Source organism: Brassica napus, chromosome A4 (assembly GCF_020379485.1).
Source record: "Brassica napus cultivar Da-Ae chromosome A4, Da-Ae, whole genome shotgun sequence".
NCBI classification, from domain to species: domain Eukaryota; kingdom Viridiplantae; phylum Streptophyta; class Magnoliopsida; order Brassicales; family Brassicaceae; genus Brassica; species Brassica napus.
In genome coordinates, this window is record NC_063437.1 from 19,360,549 (window position 1) to 19,378,739 (window position 18,191).

The 18,191-nt window shown below is 36.0% G+C and overlaps 3 protein-coding genes and 1 pseudogene across 3 annotated transcripts; 3 read left to right on the forward strand and 1 right to left on the reverse strand.

The window, feature by feature from the left end:
• Positions 1 to 31: 31 nt before the first annotated feature.
• LOC106405900 lies at positions 32 to 7,809 on the reverse strand (annotated as a pseudogene).
• On the forward strand, positions 7,706 to 9,483 carry LOC125608340. Its single transcript, XM_048778611.1, has 2 exons — positions 7,706 to 8,643; positions 8,715 to 9,483. Exons 1-2 carry the CDS (start codon positions 8,275 to 8,277, stop codon positions 9,246 to 9,248), a joined length of 903 nt encoding a protein of 300 aa, XP_048634568.1. The 5' UTR covers positions 7,706 to 8,274; the 3' UTR covers positions 9,249 to 9,483.
• A 1,168-nt stretch (positions 9,484 to 10,651) lies between these two features.
• On the forward strand, positions 10,652 to 12,096 carry LOC125608341. Its single transcript, XM_048778613.1, has 5 exons — positions 10,652 to 10,813; positions 10,891 to 11,040; positions 11,132 to 11,236; positions 11,311 to 11,487; positions 11,700 to 12,096. Exons 1-5 carry the CDS (start codon positions 10,703 to 10,705, stop codon positions 11,961 to 11,963), a joined length of 807 nt encoding a protein of 268 aa, XP_048634570.1. The 5' UTR covers positions 10,652 to 10,702; the 3' UTR covers positions 11,964 to 12,096.
• Positions 12,097 to 12,195: 99 nt separating this feature from the next.
• Positions 12,196 to 13,472, forward strand: LOC106405049 (protein ELC-like). The gene has a single exon (XM_013845667.3). The coding sequence runs from the start codon at positions 12,356 to 12,358 to the stop codon at positions 13,340 to 13,342; it is 987 nt and encodes a 328-aa protein (XP_013701121.2). The 5' UTR covers positions 12,196 to 12,355; the 3' UTR covers positions 13,343 to 13,472.
• The last annotated feature ends 4,719 nt before the right edge of the window (positions 13,473 to 18,191 follow it).

Sequence of the window (18,191 nt, forward strand, 5' to 3'; positions counted from 1 at the left end):
ATATCCATTAAATTTATAATGCTCTATCTCATCACCAACAAAACATTATCATAGATTGATCCTCTATATATAGAGAAATAGAAATCAGTATATGCATCGATGGAATTGTTGTACAATTTAAAATCATTCGAGGTGTTTAGTGATTTTACCAGTTACGTGAAAGGAAACGAAGAAATGAAAACTCAAGGTTTGATCTGCTCTAATTCTCATCAAGCTTTCGCATTCTCACTGCTAAATCCATTGTCCACCTCCATGCCAACCGTCTCCTTTGATGATTCGTCAACTACACCATCTACCACTGGCTGCATCTTCTACTCAGATTCACCATCTTCACTAACAACTGTATCACTCTCCATGTCGTGATCACCGTCTTCTATTTGTGGCTGCATCTTCATCTCAGGTTCACCATCTTCACCAAGAACTGCATCACTCTCCATGTGATTACCGTCTTCAATTTGTGGGCTGTGATTCTGGTATTGCTCGTACACCCCTTGTGCCTGTCCCCAACAGAAAAACACACACACACACATGAAACAAACCACTTTCCAAACAAACAAAAATTAGTTATCCAAGCAAGTTTTGCGTCGTGACCTTGTAGAACTCGTTCATCCTATCGTGAACTATGTGTGCCATCTCTTCAACATCATGAACAAGATAAGGATTTCCAACTTCCTCCACCGCACGATCTGTATACGGTGATGTGTTCTCACTCAGGTTGAGTCCGAGCCGATCGGGTCTTCTCAGAAGAAGCTGAAACGTTGGTTGCAGCTCATAGCATTGTTCAAAGAGAGAGCGGCGGCAGAACACGTACAGACCGAGACGAGCACGTGACATTGCAACTACCAACCTTCTTACATCACGTAGATGTCCAACAAAGCGTGTCCGTACAAGAGACAGCAAAATAAAGTCGTTCTGTTGTCCTTGGAACTTGTCCACTGTAGTCACCTGAGGAAACAACAAAACCAAGACGATCAAAACACCAAAATAGATATGGAAGCATTGCACACACACACAATGCATTAACACACGAGAAGGATAGTTTACCTATTTACCTTGCTAGGCGGGCCGATGAAAGAATAAGGAACACAGCGACGGTTGATAACATCACGGATTAAGAGCTTCTGCCCTTTATACGTCGTCAATATCGATATCTTATTAGCAGGATATCCTAGCAATCTCATGTATATATAGACACTGACGATATATTCAGCTTCTCCCTGATTTTGATAAAACCATGGAGATGGTGTTGACTCTCCTCTCCCTTCGTAGTCAGGCACATTAATCAACTGATACTCATATGAGAAACCAGCATTTGCTCTATGAAAGATGGGTGCTTCCTTAACAATGGAAAGGTCTCCCAAGTCTCTGTATCTCCAGTTGTAGAGTTTGGCTAAGCTTGGCCTCGCTCTTCCTTGAGCATTAAGCTCGATATATGGAATACCAAGACGAACAAACCTCGTAAACAGACTCTGATCCATGTGACTGTATTTCTGGAAAGCCATATTCTTCACCACGGGAGGCAGCTGGTGGTGATCACCAATCAATATAGAGCGCTTGAGACGTGAATGGCCGTCTTCTTGTCTCTGAAGCAACATTGGTATGAAAGTCTCGATTTCCAAAATCTGAGCACTTTCTTCCATCAGTAAGTTATCATACTTGAATCCCAACTTAAGAAAGTCTCTCCTCTTTAATGCCGCATGAATACATGTCATTGCTACAATCTTTGCTTGTTTGGTCATCAAGTAATTTGCTCTATCAGCAGTTGATTTGAGTAGTTCGAAGGCCCTACACTCTTCTAGCTCTTGGAAAACAGTCTTGAGATGAGTGAAACAACCTTTAGCTGCCCTCATGTCTTTCTCAAATGACTCCCCGCTAAAAACAGGTTTAGGCGCGTCTGAGAAGAATTCTTTGAAAGGGAAGCGATCTTGAACAAACGATGGGTTGTTTTCATTTCCAGCACAAGCAGCAAGAAATAGCTCCCAGCGCGAGTAGACATGAAGCAACCAGAAATACCCAGCTGTTTCACACGTATAACCTACATCCTCTGGAAGTTGAAGTGATCTTGCTAATCTTTCAACCTCGCTGAGCAGTTCTAAACGTCGAACAAGCATGGCATTGACACGGCCTTGTCTGCTAAAGTCAAGATCGGTGGCAAGCTCTTGTTCACCTTGACCTAGACGGAGTAGATACCGCGCTGGCACATCCCTCTGAAAAAACAAACCCATGTAACATTTGTCGGTCAGAACCTGTTAAACCATTACTCAATATAACAAAAAAAAAACAGAGAGACGCCAATGTACCTCCATTATCTTCTCGAAAAGATCATTCAAAGCCTGATTTGAATGAGTGATAATTAAGGTCCTTTGTGAAGGACAGTTATGATATAGCACATTTAAGATTTGCACAGCTGTATCAGTCTTTCCGGTACCCGGTGGACCAACCACCATAGTGAGCCCAGGCTGAATACCAGAAATGATCGCTCCAACCTGCAGGACAATAATAAGTATGGTTTGATTAAAAATTGCAACTAAAAACTATTCATCTTGAATCCAAGCCATATGTTTTGGAATATTTTATCAACCAGTAGAGAGAAAAGGTCCCATCATTGAGGTGATAAAAATACTTTTGGAACTTCAGGTAAAATTTTCGCCGATTAAATTAGAATATCATGGGATTCTTAACTAGATCAAAGAGACGAGACTAAGCCAAATGCTTTACTATTCATTCGAACGAGAATGCACAAAAGTTTATACAGGTTAATAAATTTCAGATATAAACACAATGAGGCCGCATAAAGATGATGAGTAGCATTCTATTTGACTTGATTGTTCTGTAAGGATATGTGAATTCTACAGTGATCAATTTTCTCAATATTAAAAATATGTCACGAATAACAAAGCTGATGAGCATAGCCAGCACAATAACATAGTAACCAAATGGTCCTAATCAAATAGGTGTACTGCTGAGGATATAGAAATTAGTAGTACCTGCGTAGGTGTGAATTTAACTGAGTTCTGCTTCGGCTGGTCCTGAGGATAAGGCCCTGGGTCTGGTGGGGTATATGCCTCGACAATAAGTTTCTCCTTCGGGGACACATCCACCATATCAACATTTTCTGCTGGATCTACTTCAGATATCTTATTTCCAGAAAGAGCATTAGCATTCCCTTTTAGTGTCTTTGGAAGAGTGATTCGAAACGGAGGCCCTGGATCCAGAACTTCAGCACCATCAGCATTTACGAAAGATACCTGCGGTGCACGACTTATGAGAGACATGGAAAAAGAGACTGTTCTAGATCACATCATATACCACAGAAAATAATTACTAACCTCATAATCTGGAAAACTTTCACTGAGATGATTTGCATCAAGGAAAGTATCTTTGAAGTCCACGGTTTTCAAGAGGTTTGGCATATTAGGCCACTGTGCAGCAGAAGGGTTGCCATACCCAAGAAAAACGTTATGCAACCAATCCGGTACAATACAATATTCATTCATGAGATCTCTGATAGATTCCAGAATAGCCTTGAAGTTGTTCTCTTTTGGTTTCCTCCTCATTAGCACATTAAATGTGCCATACACATCCTCAACACCTTTTTCAGCAATGTCTGTAACATCTATGTGATACTGTGCAGCATCCAAAGCGACAGTCACAGTCCTCATATCACCTTTTGGGGGCTTCCATTCATCCCGTTTAACTTTTCCAGAAAAATCATTCATCAGATTGCCTTCCTCGTCACGGAAATCGATGACTTCACAACCACGAACATACTGAAGCCCGAGCCTCTGCGGTACTGTAGCTTTAGCAGCTTCCTCTACACCTAACAGCTCAAATGAAGGGCGTATACAAAGCAAAAACAGTACATCATGCTCTTTAATGGAATTCCACTCAGATCTTATCTGTGTTCTGTAACTCTTGATACTGAAGGTAACTTCTGCAGTCACAGATGCTGGCTTCTCTTCTCCAATATTAGGCTGTTTCACCTGAGCGATTTTGAATCCGTTAATCGGGACGGCCATTCGTGACCAACCACGAAAAGCAGTTTCTCCCTCGTTATTTATGTGTGCAAGTAGACGTGGTACAGCTTCCTGTATATCTTCACGAATCTCATAAGTAGATTCTAAACGGAAGAGATTGAAGTTTCTAAGGAGGTAATCATGGAGTGTCAGAAACTGAAGATTAAGCTTTGGAAGAGCAAGGCAACCTTCCCCAGAATAGTTAATGCTTGGAATAACACTTTCGTCCCACATGATTTGCTCATTTGGGTACAAAGGCAGAGCGTTTATGGCTTCTTTCTGAGACTGTTGCTTCTCAAAAGAGGAGACCACGACCTCAGTCAGAAAATCCTTACTATCTGCCCAAGGATCATGTCTTGACACCAGTTTGAGCTGTACAAAAGCATACGAAAATGAGAACGATTTAAGTGGCGAGGTCGTAAGTTAAATTGTAAAGGAACATAAATTTATGAAAAAATAAACTAAAGCCACCAGCAGCAAGATTCCATAATGATTATTTTCACATGTGAACCTACAATAATAAGCCTTCCAGATGTAATACCTTTGAGCAGACAACATCCCTTAAATCTTCAAGAGAAAGCGCAGACAATCTCCTCCTAAGATCAGAACTCTTGTGAACCGAACCAATGTTAGCCAAAGACACATCTCGCAACTGAAACAAACAAAATAACAAAAAATTGAGAACATAGAGAAGACAACCCAAATATTATTAGAGAAAAAAGAAGAAAGCAGATTGAAGGCTTCAAATTCCATCAGCAACATAGTAAGCAAAACTATCTATCTAATTAACCATGGATGCCAGGAAATACCTTAGGTATTTTCTTAAAGGCAAGTAGCTGAAACGCCATAAAACGATCGTAATGAAACTGAAGTGCTTCATCATCAGTTAATTGTGTTCCATCATGATCCTTAATCTCAAACTTCTCGTAGAACTGTAACAAGTCAACTAATTGGGCGAAAAGCTTCCCCTTTTCATGTTTGTATAGGACACTCAGTCGACACTTGGCAACAACTGCTATATCCGCCACAAGAGGGTCTCAAGTATCTGTAAAAATCAAGACGACGAGATGGAGTAAGAAAAAATAAGGTCCAAATGATACAGAAATGGACACAGCGTATCAAGATTAATAACGGAGATATCATCAGGACCAAACAAAAACACCTAGAATGCAGAATACAGGTTTTGACCTACTACAAATAACTTGCATAGAGGCCCTGATGTGAAATATTAATACCTTCTTGTTGGAAGTTGGTTCAGCATATCAATGAGAAATTCCATGAATCTCTCGCAGTATAAGACAGAAGAATCATCGACCAATTGAGAAACAGCAGTATCATCAACCTCCTCCGCAAAAACACCGTGATCAAGCACCTCGACGAATTCTTCTATTAGGCCTTGAACAAAATTTGCTTCAGGTGATGAAGATGGATCAAACTGCTCCCCCTTTGACATAGCCTCAGCTGCCCACTTCTTCGATGACCTCTTCCACTTTTTTATTAAATCAGGCTGAAGGCAGAGCTCCATCTACAATCGCGAGAATCAAATAATGACATCAAAACAACTACAAAAATACACAATCATCCTTATCAAAATTTGTCTGAACCAATCCCCTACCTGGAAACGTCCATAAGACAAACTGTGCCAAGACTGTAATCCTGCTAGACTTAGAACAATCTCATTAACCACCCCATCTTCCAAACTCTGCAACATCACGCAGTCACAGATATTAAAAATAAACGTGAAACAAGAGATAGTCCCCGTGAAATACGAATCTTGGCAAGCATTTTAAGAATTGTCCGCGATTACTGCTTACTACATAATGTATTATCTGACCTTGAGCCATGTGCAGCATCAATCTAAATACTTCCTACCTATATTGAAAAGAAAAAAAAATACATTAAAGAAACTAAACAAACCTGAAATGCATTGATCATGAAGACCAAATAATTTGTCTTCTCAGCAATAGTCAACTCTCTTCCCTACAATAGTAATCCAGAGACAACAAGAATTATCTGATACCATGTTAGATTCGGGTTTATTATAGACTTCCAACTTAAAACCAATTGGCAGTAAGTCGATTGACTACTTAACACAAACCTCTTTAAGTCGAAGAACCTTCTGAAGAAACTTCTTGAAAAGATCTTCACGATCATGAAAGCAAATCCAAGCCGCCACATTCTCCCTGAACTACAAATCGCAAGTTAAAGTTCTCATCATTATCAATCAGCGAGAGAGCAAGAACCTTACTACCTTCTCGTTAATCATAAGAACCATCGACATAACATGCTCGAAAGAGGCCGCCTCGGGATCGAAATTAGGCCACAGGTAGTTCTCCAAGTACTGGCTCACTTCGAGTACCATCACCCGCTGCAGCGGAACGGGCTTCCTTCCGCCGCCGCGGCCGGCGACCTTCAGCTCCGCCGCGTAAATCTCCTTCAGGATGATGATGATAGTGAAGTGGGAGTTGAGTTTCAGGGCTTAAGCGTCGCCGAGGAGAGACGAAACTCGTCGACGGAGAAGATAAAAGGCCGTGTTTCCGACCCGACCCGACCCGACTGAGTTAGTTTACGGGCATATGGGCCTGGGCCGATATTTGAGCTCGAAGTATTTTTATACTTGGATGGTTAAAATAATTTGAAAAGCCCAATGATTTATTGGGTCTTAGATTAGCGCTGAAACTGAATATACTGACGATATAAAATGGTACCTTGGTATATGCTTAGACATTCTCCGATGTGTTTCCTTTTTATAAAAAAATAGATTAACTCTAAAATACAGATGTGTTTCTCTCCGATGTATTCCTCTGTTTTTGTTTCTAAAAAAAAATATTCTTAAAAATTTTATTTTTATTTTACAACAAGTACTTTTTATTTATGAAAGTTAAAAATCAACTCTATTTAGTTTTAATTTTTATAAGATTTTTTTATAATTATAACTTTGTTTAAATTAAAGTTTCATTATAAGATTGTTTGGTAAATAAAAAGTGTGATTTTATGTTTATAAAAACTGTATTTTCTTATCAATTTTTTTGTTATAATTATAAAATTTTAAAAGTTGAAGGGATGTTTTGAAAATAAAAAAGTATACGTCTATTATAGTGGAATTTTATTTTTTTCTATATAAATAGAAGAAAAAATATCAATCTCTATTTTAAAAGGTGAATATAGCAATGAGTATGAGATGCTCTTATGAAAACATTTATGCAAGTGAAGGGATGGTTAAAGAAAAAAAAACGGCAAGATGACTTTTGATTGTTTGCTTACAAGTTAAAAGCCCAAATTTTTATTTTTTTGAAGTTTAAAATATTTTTGTAAAAAAATCTTGTGTTTTAAGGATAACACATTTTTTTGTGAAAGGGATAAAACATCTAATAAATAAAAAACAAGGAGCAAAAGAGAAAAAAAAATTTCTTAAAAAAAGAGAAAATGTTTTTTTCTTAAAAAAAGAGAAAATAAATTACAACAATCGTTTGAACATTTTTTTATTTGACACCTTTTTTGTTTTCTTCACTTAACTGCATTGCTTTATTCCTGCTTTTAATATTAGAAAACAAACGTGACGTATAATCAACTGTTAGATACCTTTTTTCACGAGAAAATAAATGTGTTTGATTGCGTGTCAATTAGTATCTCGTTTAAGCTTCTAGATTAAAAAGAGAAATCAAACGATGAGATTAGCAACCCCTACAAACAAGTTACGGTATACGGATATACTGTACTAAAAATAGGCGAATATACTTTCGTACAAAAGCAAAAAGTACGAACTAAAACTACGGAGGGGCATTTCCGTCATCTTCTTTATCAACTTATTCCGGGTGGATCCGTTAACAGACTCCGGCACAAGTGGAGTCGCAGACACGTCCGGATCTTTGTCACTTACGAAGAACCAACACCCTTAATCTCACGACACGTGTTCCTGACCGTCTTCGAAGTTACTAATTTTGACACGTAGGACAACCACGTGTGCACTATATCCTACCTCTTTATAAAAACCGAACACAAAGCCTTATCCTTTGTCTTCTTCTTCGTTCAGTTTCAGATCAGAGAGATTTTGTTCTGTTTTCTTTTTTTTTCGTTTTCGAAAATTCAGTTTTTCTTCGAAACTAATGATCACAAAAAGCATAAAGATCTAACGTTCTCGCGTCGTCGCGTATCTCGGTGACTTTATTACCGTATCTAAAGACTTGAGAATAAAGCAATCTTTCTCCTCTTTTTTTCTTATATATTTATATTTTGGCTCAAGTTCGAAACCATCGTAATGCCGTTTCACACGAAGATCCAACCGATCGACTTGTCGGAAGATCTACCGACGATGAAGCAAATGCCGAAGTCGCGTTTGAAGCGCCTCTTCGAGCGTCAGTTCAGTATCAAGAACGCCACCGTCGGCGAGTTCGACGCGCCGCCGCTTTCTAGAGGCAACTCCGGAGATTTCGAGCCTAGTTCCGTCTGTTTAGGGAAGATGGTTGTGAACTTCATGGAGGATAACAAGGAGGAGGAGGAGAAACAGAGGTGCGGTCGTAGCCGGTGTAGCTGCTTTACCGGGAGTGGAACAGAGAGCTCCGACGACGAATCTGAATGGTCGGATGATGTCAAGTGTTCGTCTGGTGAAGCTTGCGTGATGCTCAAGGTATGTTCTCTAGGTTTTTGCTTAATAAAGAGTAAAGCAGAAACCTGATGGATCCAGATTCGTTTTTGTAGAGTTTGGTTCTGTGTACGAGCATCAGCGAGAGGAATGTAATGGCTGATGTGAGCAAGATTGTGGAGACAAGTAAGCGTAAAGACCAATCTTGCTTGAAGAACCTGGTCAGTGTGTTGGTGAGGTTAGGTTACGATGCGGCTATATGCAAATCTCGTTGGGAGAAGACTCCTTCCTATCCTACAGGGGAGTATGAGTATGTGGATGTTATCATGGAAGGCAAAAGACTGTTGATCGATATTAATTTCAAGTCCAACTTCGAGATTGCTCGTGCGACCAAGACCTACAAGTCGATCCTGCAAACTATTCCTTGTATCTTTGTAGGCAAAGCGGATCGGTTGCAGAGGATCATCATGCTTCTATCTAAAGCGGCAAAGCAGAGTTTGAAGAAGAAAGGACTTCATGTGCCACCGTGGAGGAGAGCTGAGTATGTTAAATCGAAGTGGCTGTCTACTTACGTTCGTGGAGAGGAGAAGCAGGAAACGGTAGATATGTTGAGTGCATCGGTAGGTGGTTCCATAGTCTTTGGTGTTTGAAGATTGTGTGGAAGGTTTTGTTATAATGACATAAAAAGCCTCTAAGAGAGGTGTTGTGAGAGATAGGAGTGTTCTGAGTCCCTTAATAGTTTTTTTGATACTTAAGGGTATGAACTGATGAATCACAGTGTGTCTCCCCTTGTCTTTTTTTTTGGTGTAAGGGAGACTGTGTTCAGACTCTGTGACTCTGTCTTTGCTTTTGTGAGATTAATGGATTATAATAATTAACCAATAATTGTTGCACCTATTGGTTTTAATAAGACATTCAGAATCCTTTGAGAAGATAAAATGCTCCTATGTATTTGATTTGCTGATTTAGTATGGGAGGCTCAAGAAGAAATTTAGCTAATATGAACTGAGAGAATATGAACATAGAAAGAAGAGGTTAGGTAACATCATGAGGCTAAATACATCATTAATTACCATGATGGGTTGTAATATTTTAATCTGGTGCTAGGAGTTTTTCACCTTTTCTTAAATAGTTCACCAATATTTTTCACCTGCATATAGTTTCACTGCTACATGTACACACGGTCTCAAAGTCTTAGCAGAGAAAAAAACAATGAAAATTCTTGTCAAAGCTAATGGCCTTGAATGGAAATTGTTTTTTTTTTAGGTTTCACAAATGAAAGATGATAAAGATTTGTGGAGGAAAAAGCTGAAATGAGATAATATCAAAGCGAAGACAATTTAAATGTAATGGCGAGGCATAAAGCTGATATAGAAAGAAAAAGAGAGGAATCTAGAGAAGCACATTATCAGAGTTAGTAAAACTGGACCACCTAGCTAACAATGTGGTCCATTTCACCTAGTTCACAATAATCTTTTAGCTTTAGATTAACTGATTAAGTAATAAAGACATAAACTTCCACAAAATAATACAGAACAGTCACTATCCTTTATTCCCTAAGCTTGACTCAACATATCTTAAGTCCTTTCATTGTGAAAACAATAGAATGAGGTTTCAAAACCAAGAACATCACAAATAGCACAACCAGATTTAGCCTCAAAATCATCATCATCAACATCATCAGCCACTGGTCTTTTTTCCCGGTCCTACACTGATCCAGATCAGAATGACTTATCAGAAAGTCTGATCCAGCTAGTTGGTTGCTTTGTGGGGTTAAACATTACTTTAGTCACTATTATATGTTTTTGAGACACTCATAATATCATTTGAGAAGAGAATGAGCTGGCTTCTATTGAGTTGTTGTTACTACATTATTATTAAAGAAGTAAACCTATAATGTCACGTACTTTGCATATGTACAGAATTATTAATAGTTTCGTTGACGAAATTATGTACTTCCTTGGCGTGGGGAGCAAGATCCTCGTTAATCAGTTTAATACTCAGATAATGTGATTATATAAGAACAGAATACTTGCAAAGTAAAGATACTATCAAAGACTTTTTGTTAATAGCATTCACAAACACGACAAACAGAAAAGAGGCTATGGATTATACAGGCAACAAACTGGAGAGACATAACTTAGAAGCTGAGAAACGACTCAAGAAGGTGAAACAAGATTATCTCCACACAAGCCAAAAGTACACAGAATCAGATGTAAGTTTTCAAGACATGTAAGCCCTGAAACATACCACCCAAAACATTAAAAATGCTTTATCTTTTTGTGTGGCCAGTCACAGTTGCAGAGCCTATACAATGAGAGAAGGCGTGCCGACCGTCTCTGTTCCTCGGCTGAAGCTTTCACTGACTGGTGCAACAATCTGGTAAAGAAACTACATGAGGCTCTTGACAAGATACCTACAACAGAAGAAACCATTGATCATGTAATGATACTCTAAATAACAAATGTCATTATAACACAAATCAATCATAACTAACACACACTTTTTCCTTAAACTTGCTTTGGACATTTAGAGCCTACAATTCTCGATGTCCAACAGCGTTGAAAGATTGGAAGATGAACAATGTCAGAAGCTGGACAGTGAAGCAATACGTGATTTCAGAGAAGTTAGCCGTGAGGTATTACTAGTACTATTGTGTGCTTACAAGTATCATAAGTGCCCTTTTAATATTTTGTCTTTCCATATCATTAGCTCTACTACATTCAAAGAAAAATGCCAAGGAGTGAGAGCAGAAGATCTATACAGGGTCTCCTAAATGAGGTTAAAGAGAAAAACAAGTGTAAAGACAAAGCTGTTTTAACTTGTACACTGGTTTGTAACCCTACAAGTTGTGACAATTTGAGAAAATCTGTGGAGCTGGAAATAAAAGTAAGAATATCCCTTTTTTCATTTGAGACTTCCAATCTAAAACCAATTAACGATAAGCAGATTGACCTAAATCTTTTATATATTACTTAGTTTTATTGAAACTCCCGACGTGTGAGTTTATATTCTTACACTATTTTTAGCGATTAAGCCTTATTAATCTCTACATAATTTTAATAGACTAGCCAATGAGAAAATGTCTGTAAACTATCTAGATTCTAAAGAAGCTGATCAGAGAGATTCAAAAAGACTGGGAAGACAAACTGCAGATTAGGCAATGCGCAAGGGATCTATATAGCGATTCCAAACGAAAAGTGAAGCATCTGTGGAAGAAAAAGGACCACCTATCTGGACAATGGGACGAAGAAAAGAAACACATGCTCGGGAATAAGGAAAAGCATGAGAGGAGGATAGGTACATATCCTGAGGCTGAACATATCAAGATGGTGAATGATATAACTTACCATGATCGGATGTAATATATAATTTCATCTTCATAGTTTCACTGCTGTGATTGTAGCTAACGTTCTTTAAAAATACATAAAAGACTTGGCAATCTTCAGCTATATAGTCAACGTCAAGTGATTCTAAAACGATTGTTTTTAGAATTTAGTTGCAAAAGGTGGACCAAGCCAATATATAGAATAAACTAAACACATAGACTGATTCAGTGACAAAGATATAATCTAAGAAAACAAAGGATAAAGACCAAAGTAAACTTCCAAGAAACAACACAACAATCACTATCCCTTGTTCTCTAAGCTTTGACCAACCAATAAAATCTTAAGTAATTTTCATAATATAAAACAATAAAACTCAGGAACTCAAGAACATCATAAAATAGCAAAGAACCAACCCATCTTTGGCCTCAATGGCATCATCATCATCATCTTCTCCACTAAAATTCATAGAGAAGGCTCTTCTTGCAACTGGTCCATTTGCTCTTTCCTACACCGATCCAGACCAGAAATGGGTCATAAGAAAGCATCTAACTTCGTTCCTCCAAGACTTCTCAAACTTCGACCTCTCTACTGATACTTTCAACCACAACAACGGAACCACAGTTCAACTCTTTCGTCTTGATGGCTCTCTACGTACTCCTCAACAAAGCAAAGCTGTACAGTTGACTATTTGGGTTAACGAGAACTACCCGTTGACTCCTCCTCTTGTCTTTGTGATCCCTCCTGATTCGATGACTCCGGTTCGGACCAACCACCCATTCGTCAGCTCATCTGGTTTCACAAACTCTAACTACATCGAGACTTGGGAGTACCCACCGTGCAATCTCCTCAACTTCGTTCGAAACCTCAGGAGAGTTCTTGCTAATGACCACCCGTTTGTTCAGACAGACTCCATCCCGACCAGGACTCGGTCGGTTTCAAGACCCGAAGCTCTAGACAGGTTAGTCACGAGTCTCCACTACGACGTGTTGGCAATCATGTCAAGATCAGAGGAAGAGATTGAAAGCCTCTGGAGACTCCAGACAGAAGTGAAGCAAAGATCAGAGTCCGTTAGAACGATCATCAGCGACCTTGAGACAGAGAGGGAGACACTTAAAGAGAATGTTCTGAAGCTCGAAGAGGACACAGATGTGTTGGCTATATGGGTGGAGAGGAACTATCCCAAGCTGATGAAAGCGACGTCCAAGGACGTGGGAGTCGAAGAGATGTTTGAAATGGAAGAAGAGAAGAAACTGTTGGTGGAGAGCTTGGCGGCAGATAAGGCTATTGAAGATGTGCTGTGTAATTTGGAAGAAGCTAGTAGAAGGGGAGAGATGGAGATTGGTTCGTATCTGAAGCATGTTAGAGTCTTGGCTAGAGAACAGTTCTTCTCGAGGCATCATCACCTATATATGTAAATACTAGGTGTTTTATCCGCGATGCGGGCTTAAACATTTTCATAAATTTTTGAAAAGTTCTTTGTATATTATACTAGTTATATTATATTTTCCAAAAAGAATTCTTGCGATCAATTTAGTATCATCTATGCATTGTCTACTCTCGAATATATAAATATATATATTTCTGAACAATTTAATATTAAAATATTTTAGTGGTATAATTTAAACTTGGGTCTCTAGTCAAAAAACAAAACTTGTTTCCAATTTATGTAAAGAATATTATTTTTTTGGGCAAAGATTTAAGGATGGTTATTGTTTTAAGAACATTAACTTATTATTTCTGAACAATTAAATATTAAAATATTTTAGTGTTATAATTTAAACTTGGATCTCTAGTCAAAAAACAAAACTTGTTTCCAATTTATGTAAAGAATATTATTTTTTTGTGAATGAGTAAAGATTAAAAGATGGTTATTGGCAAATAAATGTTTGAGAACTTTAAATTTTTCTTTTTTTTTGAGATCCTACTACTATAATAGTTTAAGGGTTTTTGAAATATTACTAATTAATTGTTATTGATTCGAAGATTTTCAAATTTCATCAAAATTCTTCATTTATTTATGATAATAGTTTTTCATTCTATTTTAACAAAATTTAACGTTATTAAAATATAATTTACCTTTTTTATTCATAAGATACAACTTTTAAAATATTTTGGCAATTAAAATAATGGATGTAAGATTTAAAATCCGCTATGTAATTTGTTATTTGAATATCACAACAACAACTTACATAGGGGTAGAGTTTAGGGCTTTTTAGCTTTAAGTTTTGAGATTATTTTTTAGTGTTTAGAGTTGTTTTAGCGTTAGATGGGATTTATGGTTAGGTTACAGTTTTAATGCTACAGTTTTAGCGTTAGATGAGATTTAAGGTTAGGTTTAGGTAGGGTTTTAGGGTTAGGTTTAGGCAGGGTGTAGGATTAGCAGGGTTTAGGGTTAGGTAAGGTTTAGGGTTAGAAAGAGTTTAGGGTTAGGTAGGGTTTTTAGGGTTAGACACGGTTTAGGGTTAGGAAGGGTTTAGGGTTAGGAAGAGTTTAGGGTTAGAAAGGGTTTAGGGTAGGTAGGGTTTAGGGTAGGTAGGGTTTAGGGTTAGGTAGGGTTTTGGGTTAGGTAGGATTTAGGGTTGGTAGGGCTTAGGGTTAGGTAGGATTTAGGGTTGGAAGGGCTTAGGGTTAGGTAGGATTTAGGGTTGGTAGGGCTTAGGGTTAGGTAGGGTTTAGGGTTTAGGGTTAGGTAGGGTTTAGGGTTGGTAGGGCTTAGGGTTTAGGTAGGGTTTAGGGTTGGTAGGGGTTAGGGTTAGGTAGGTTTTAGGGTTAGGTGGGGTTTAAGGTTACGTAGGGTTTAGGGTTACGTAAGGTTTAGAATTGGGTAGGGTTTAGGGTTGGGTAGGGTTTAGGGTTAGTTAGGGTTTAGGGTTATGTAGGGTTTAGGGTTAGTAGGGTTTAGGGTTAGGTAGGGTTTAGGTTAGGTAGGGTTTAGGGATATGTAAGGTTAGGGTTAGGTAGGGTTTTGAATTAGGTAGGGTTTAGGGTTAGCATGGTTTAGGGTTAGAAGGGTTTAGGGTTAGGTGGATTTAGGGCTAGAAAGGGTTTAGGGTTAGGTAGGGTTTAGGTTTAGAAGGGATTTAGGGTTAGGTAGGGTTTAGGGTTAGAAAGGGTTTAGGGTTAGGTAGGGTTAGGTAGGGTTTAGAATTAGGTAGGGTTTAGGGTTAGCATGGTTTTGGGTTAGAAGGGTTTAAGGTTAGTAGGGTTTAGGGTTAGGTGGATTTAGGGCTAGAAAGGGTTTAGGGTTAGGTAGGATTTAGGGTTAGGTAGGGTTTAGGGTTAGAAGGGTTTAGGGTTAGGTAGGGTTTAGGGTTAGAAAGGGTTTAGGGTTAGGTAGGGTTTAGGGTTAGGTAGGGTTTAGGGTTAAGTAGGGTTTAGGGTTAGCAGGGTTTCGGGTTAGGTAGGGTTAGGGTTAGGTAGGATTTAGGATTAGTAGGGTTTAGGGTTAGGTAGGGTTTAGGGTTAGGTTTTAGGTAGGGTTAAGGGTTAGGTTTTAGGTAGGGTTTAGGGTTAGGTAGGGTTTAGGGTTAAATAGGGTTTAGGGTTAGGTAGGGTTTATGTTTAGGGTTAGGTTGGTTTACGGTTAGATAGGTTTAGGGTTTAGGTAGTATGAAGGGTTTAGGGATTAGGGTTAGGTTTATGTAGGGTTTAGGGTTAGATAGGTTAAGGTCTAGGTTTAGGTAGGATTTAAGGTTTAGGTAGCAGAAAATGTTTAGTGTTTGGTTTAGGTAGGGTTTAAGGTTTGGTTCAAAATAATGTTTAGGATTATAGGGTTTAGGGTTTGTTTGTTTTTTTGTTTATGTATTTAGTGCTGAGTTTTTCCGATAAAATTTATATTAATATTATTGATTCATAATTTTTCTTAAAATGTTAAAAATTTTAAAGTGATTTTTAATGTTCTTAAAACAAAGTATGTATTTTTTTATTAATTTTTTTGTGACAATAAGTTGAAAATATCTTAGTCCACAAATCATAAATATTCTGAGTTTTATACATTTTGTTCTTTAAGTTATTTTTACTTTTATTTACTTTTATACATTTTTCTTAATATTTATGTATGCATCCATAATATTTTTTAAAAATGATTTTTCATTAACTAATATATTTATTGTAGTTTTAAATATTTTATAGTTTTCGTGCACTTGATTAAATTTTTTTTGACGTTGGTGGTATTTGTAGTTGTTGAGAACCTCAATACATATTTACTTTCATAAAAATTTTGGTGTATGTTTAATAATAAAAAAATTTAAAAGCTTTTAAATCATATAAATATAATATTCAACACACTAGTGTTGACTGTTTATATATTTAAAATTCTGAAGTAGGTAATTGCAAATTTGCTAAACTTATAGATTTGTTGCTATTTTATAAATTATCACACGATGAGGTACATATGGTAAATATTGCTTTGATGATAATATAACGTCCATATCGTAATGTGTGTTTTTTTGTTTTATCTACTAATGTATTAAGAAATAATTAACACATTCAATAATATTAAAGAGTAAAAAGCCCTGCCAATTGTTCATAGTATAAGCCTAAAGTTAAACTCAAATCTAGCCACATAAATAAAACTCAGAGACACATGTCGGTCTGTCAGAGAGTACTTTCCACGTGGATAACTTAAAAGAGAGACAAACATATTTTTATATATATATATAGATTCATTACTAAGGCTGTAACTGGAAACTCAATCTAGGAATGTATGGAATCAATGGAATTGGAACCAACAAAATAAAATAGAATGGAATAGTGATAATTTTTGGAATTAAAGGAATGATATATGTATTTGTTTTTTAATTATATTCAAATTATTTCATTCCATCCATTCCTATCATTCCTCTTCTTTTTTTTATCATGAATGATTTTTAACGTGATTCCTTTTTTTCCTCATTCATCCCACAGAAATGTGTGGAATCAAAAAAATTGTTTTTCCCACTTAACTAGTACATTATTTTTGGAATGCCTATGAATGACTAATTTCACATGATTCCATTCATAAAAAAAGCAATCCAGTTACAGCCTAAAATAGATCTTAAATAACTTAATATTATATTTTTAATTATATAATTAAAAAAATTATTTGATTAATATTTAATTACATAATTTATGTTTTTAAAGTTTTACTAAAATATTTTTTTCATATAATAATACAATATATATATATATAAATTATCTTTTTTAATTATAATTTTTAGATTTTGGATAATTCAATATTCTATTTTTAATTATATAATTAATAATTTTATTTAATTAATATTTAGTTATAGAATTTATGTTTTTAACTTTTTACTTAAATACTTTTTCAGATAACAATACAATATATACATAAGTTATCGTTTTTTTTAATTATATTTTCAGATTTTAGATAATTCTTACTATTCTTAATATTAATCAATTATCTAATCAAAATCAATTAAAATTTTTTTCTTATTTTTTAATTTATTTATACATTTTATTCATTAAGGGTTAAACGATATTAACCACTCTAACTTTCAACGTGAGAACTCTATTGCGAAAATTTACTTCGCAAATAATAGTTTTAAATTATGTAATTAAAAAAATTGTTTGATTGATATTTAATTATATAATTTATGTTTTTAACGTTTTACTAAAATACTTTTTCAGATAACAATACAATATATATATAGAAATTATCTTTTTAAAATATCTTTTTAGATTTTGGATAATTCAACATTCTGTTTTTAATTATATAATTAATAATTTTATTTAATTAATATTTAGTTATAGAATTTATGCTTTTAACTTCTTACTTAAAGACTTTTTCAGATAACAATACAATATATACATAAGTTATCTCTTTTCTAAATTATATTTTCAGATTTTGGATAATTCTTAATATTCTTCATAATAATCAATTATCTAATCAAAATCAATTAAAATTTTGTTTTTATTTTTTAATTTATTTATACATTTTATTCATTAAAGGTATAAACGATATTAATCACTTTAACTTTCAACGTGAGAGTTTCATTGCAAAAATTTACTTCGCAAATAATAGTATAGATATACTAAAATGAGTTTTTTTTGGATTTCATCTTTTAATCTTCCCTTACATTCATATATATTTACCCAGTGTTATAAAAGATCGGTTTATCCTCCGTCTATTCGGTAAATCAAACCTAAACGAAATGATTTTTAAAAATCAGTCTAGGTACTAAAAAAATGGTTTAGGTGCCCGCCTAATCAACTAGACTCTTATAAAACATCTAATGTATGCCTAACGATTTCTTGAATATTATT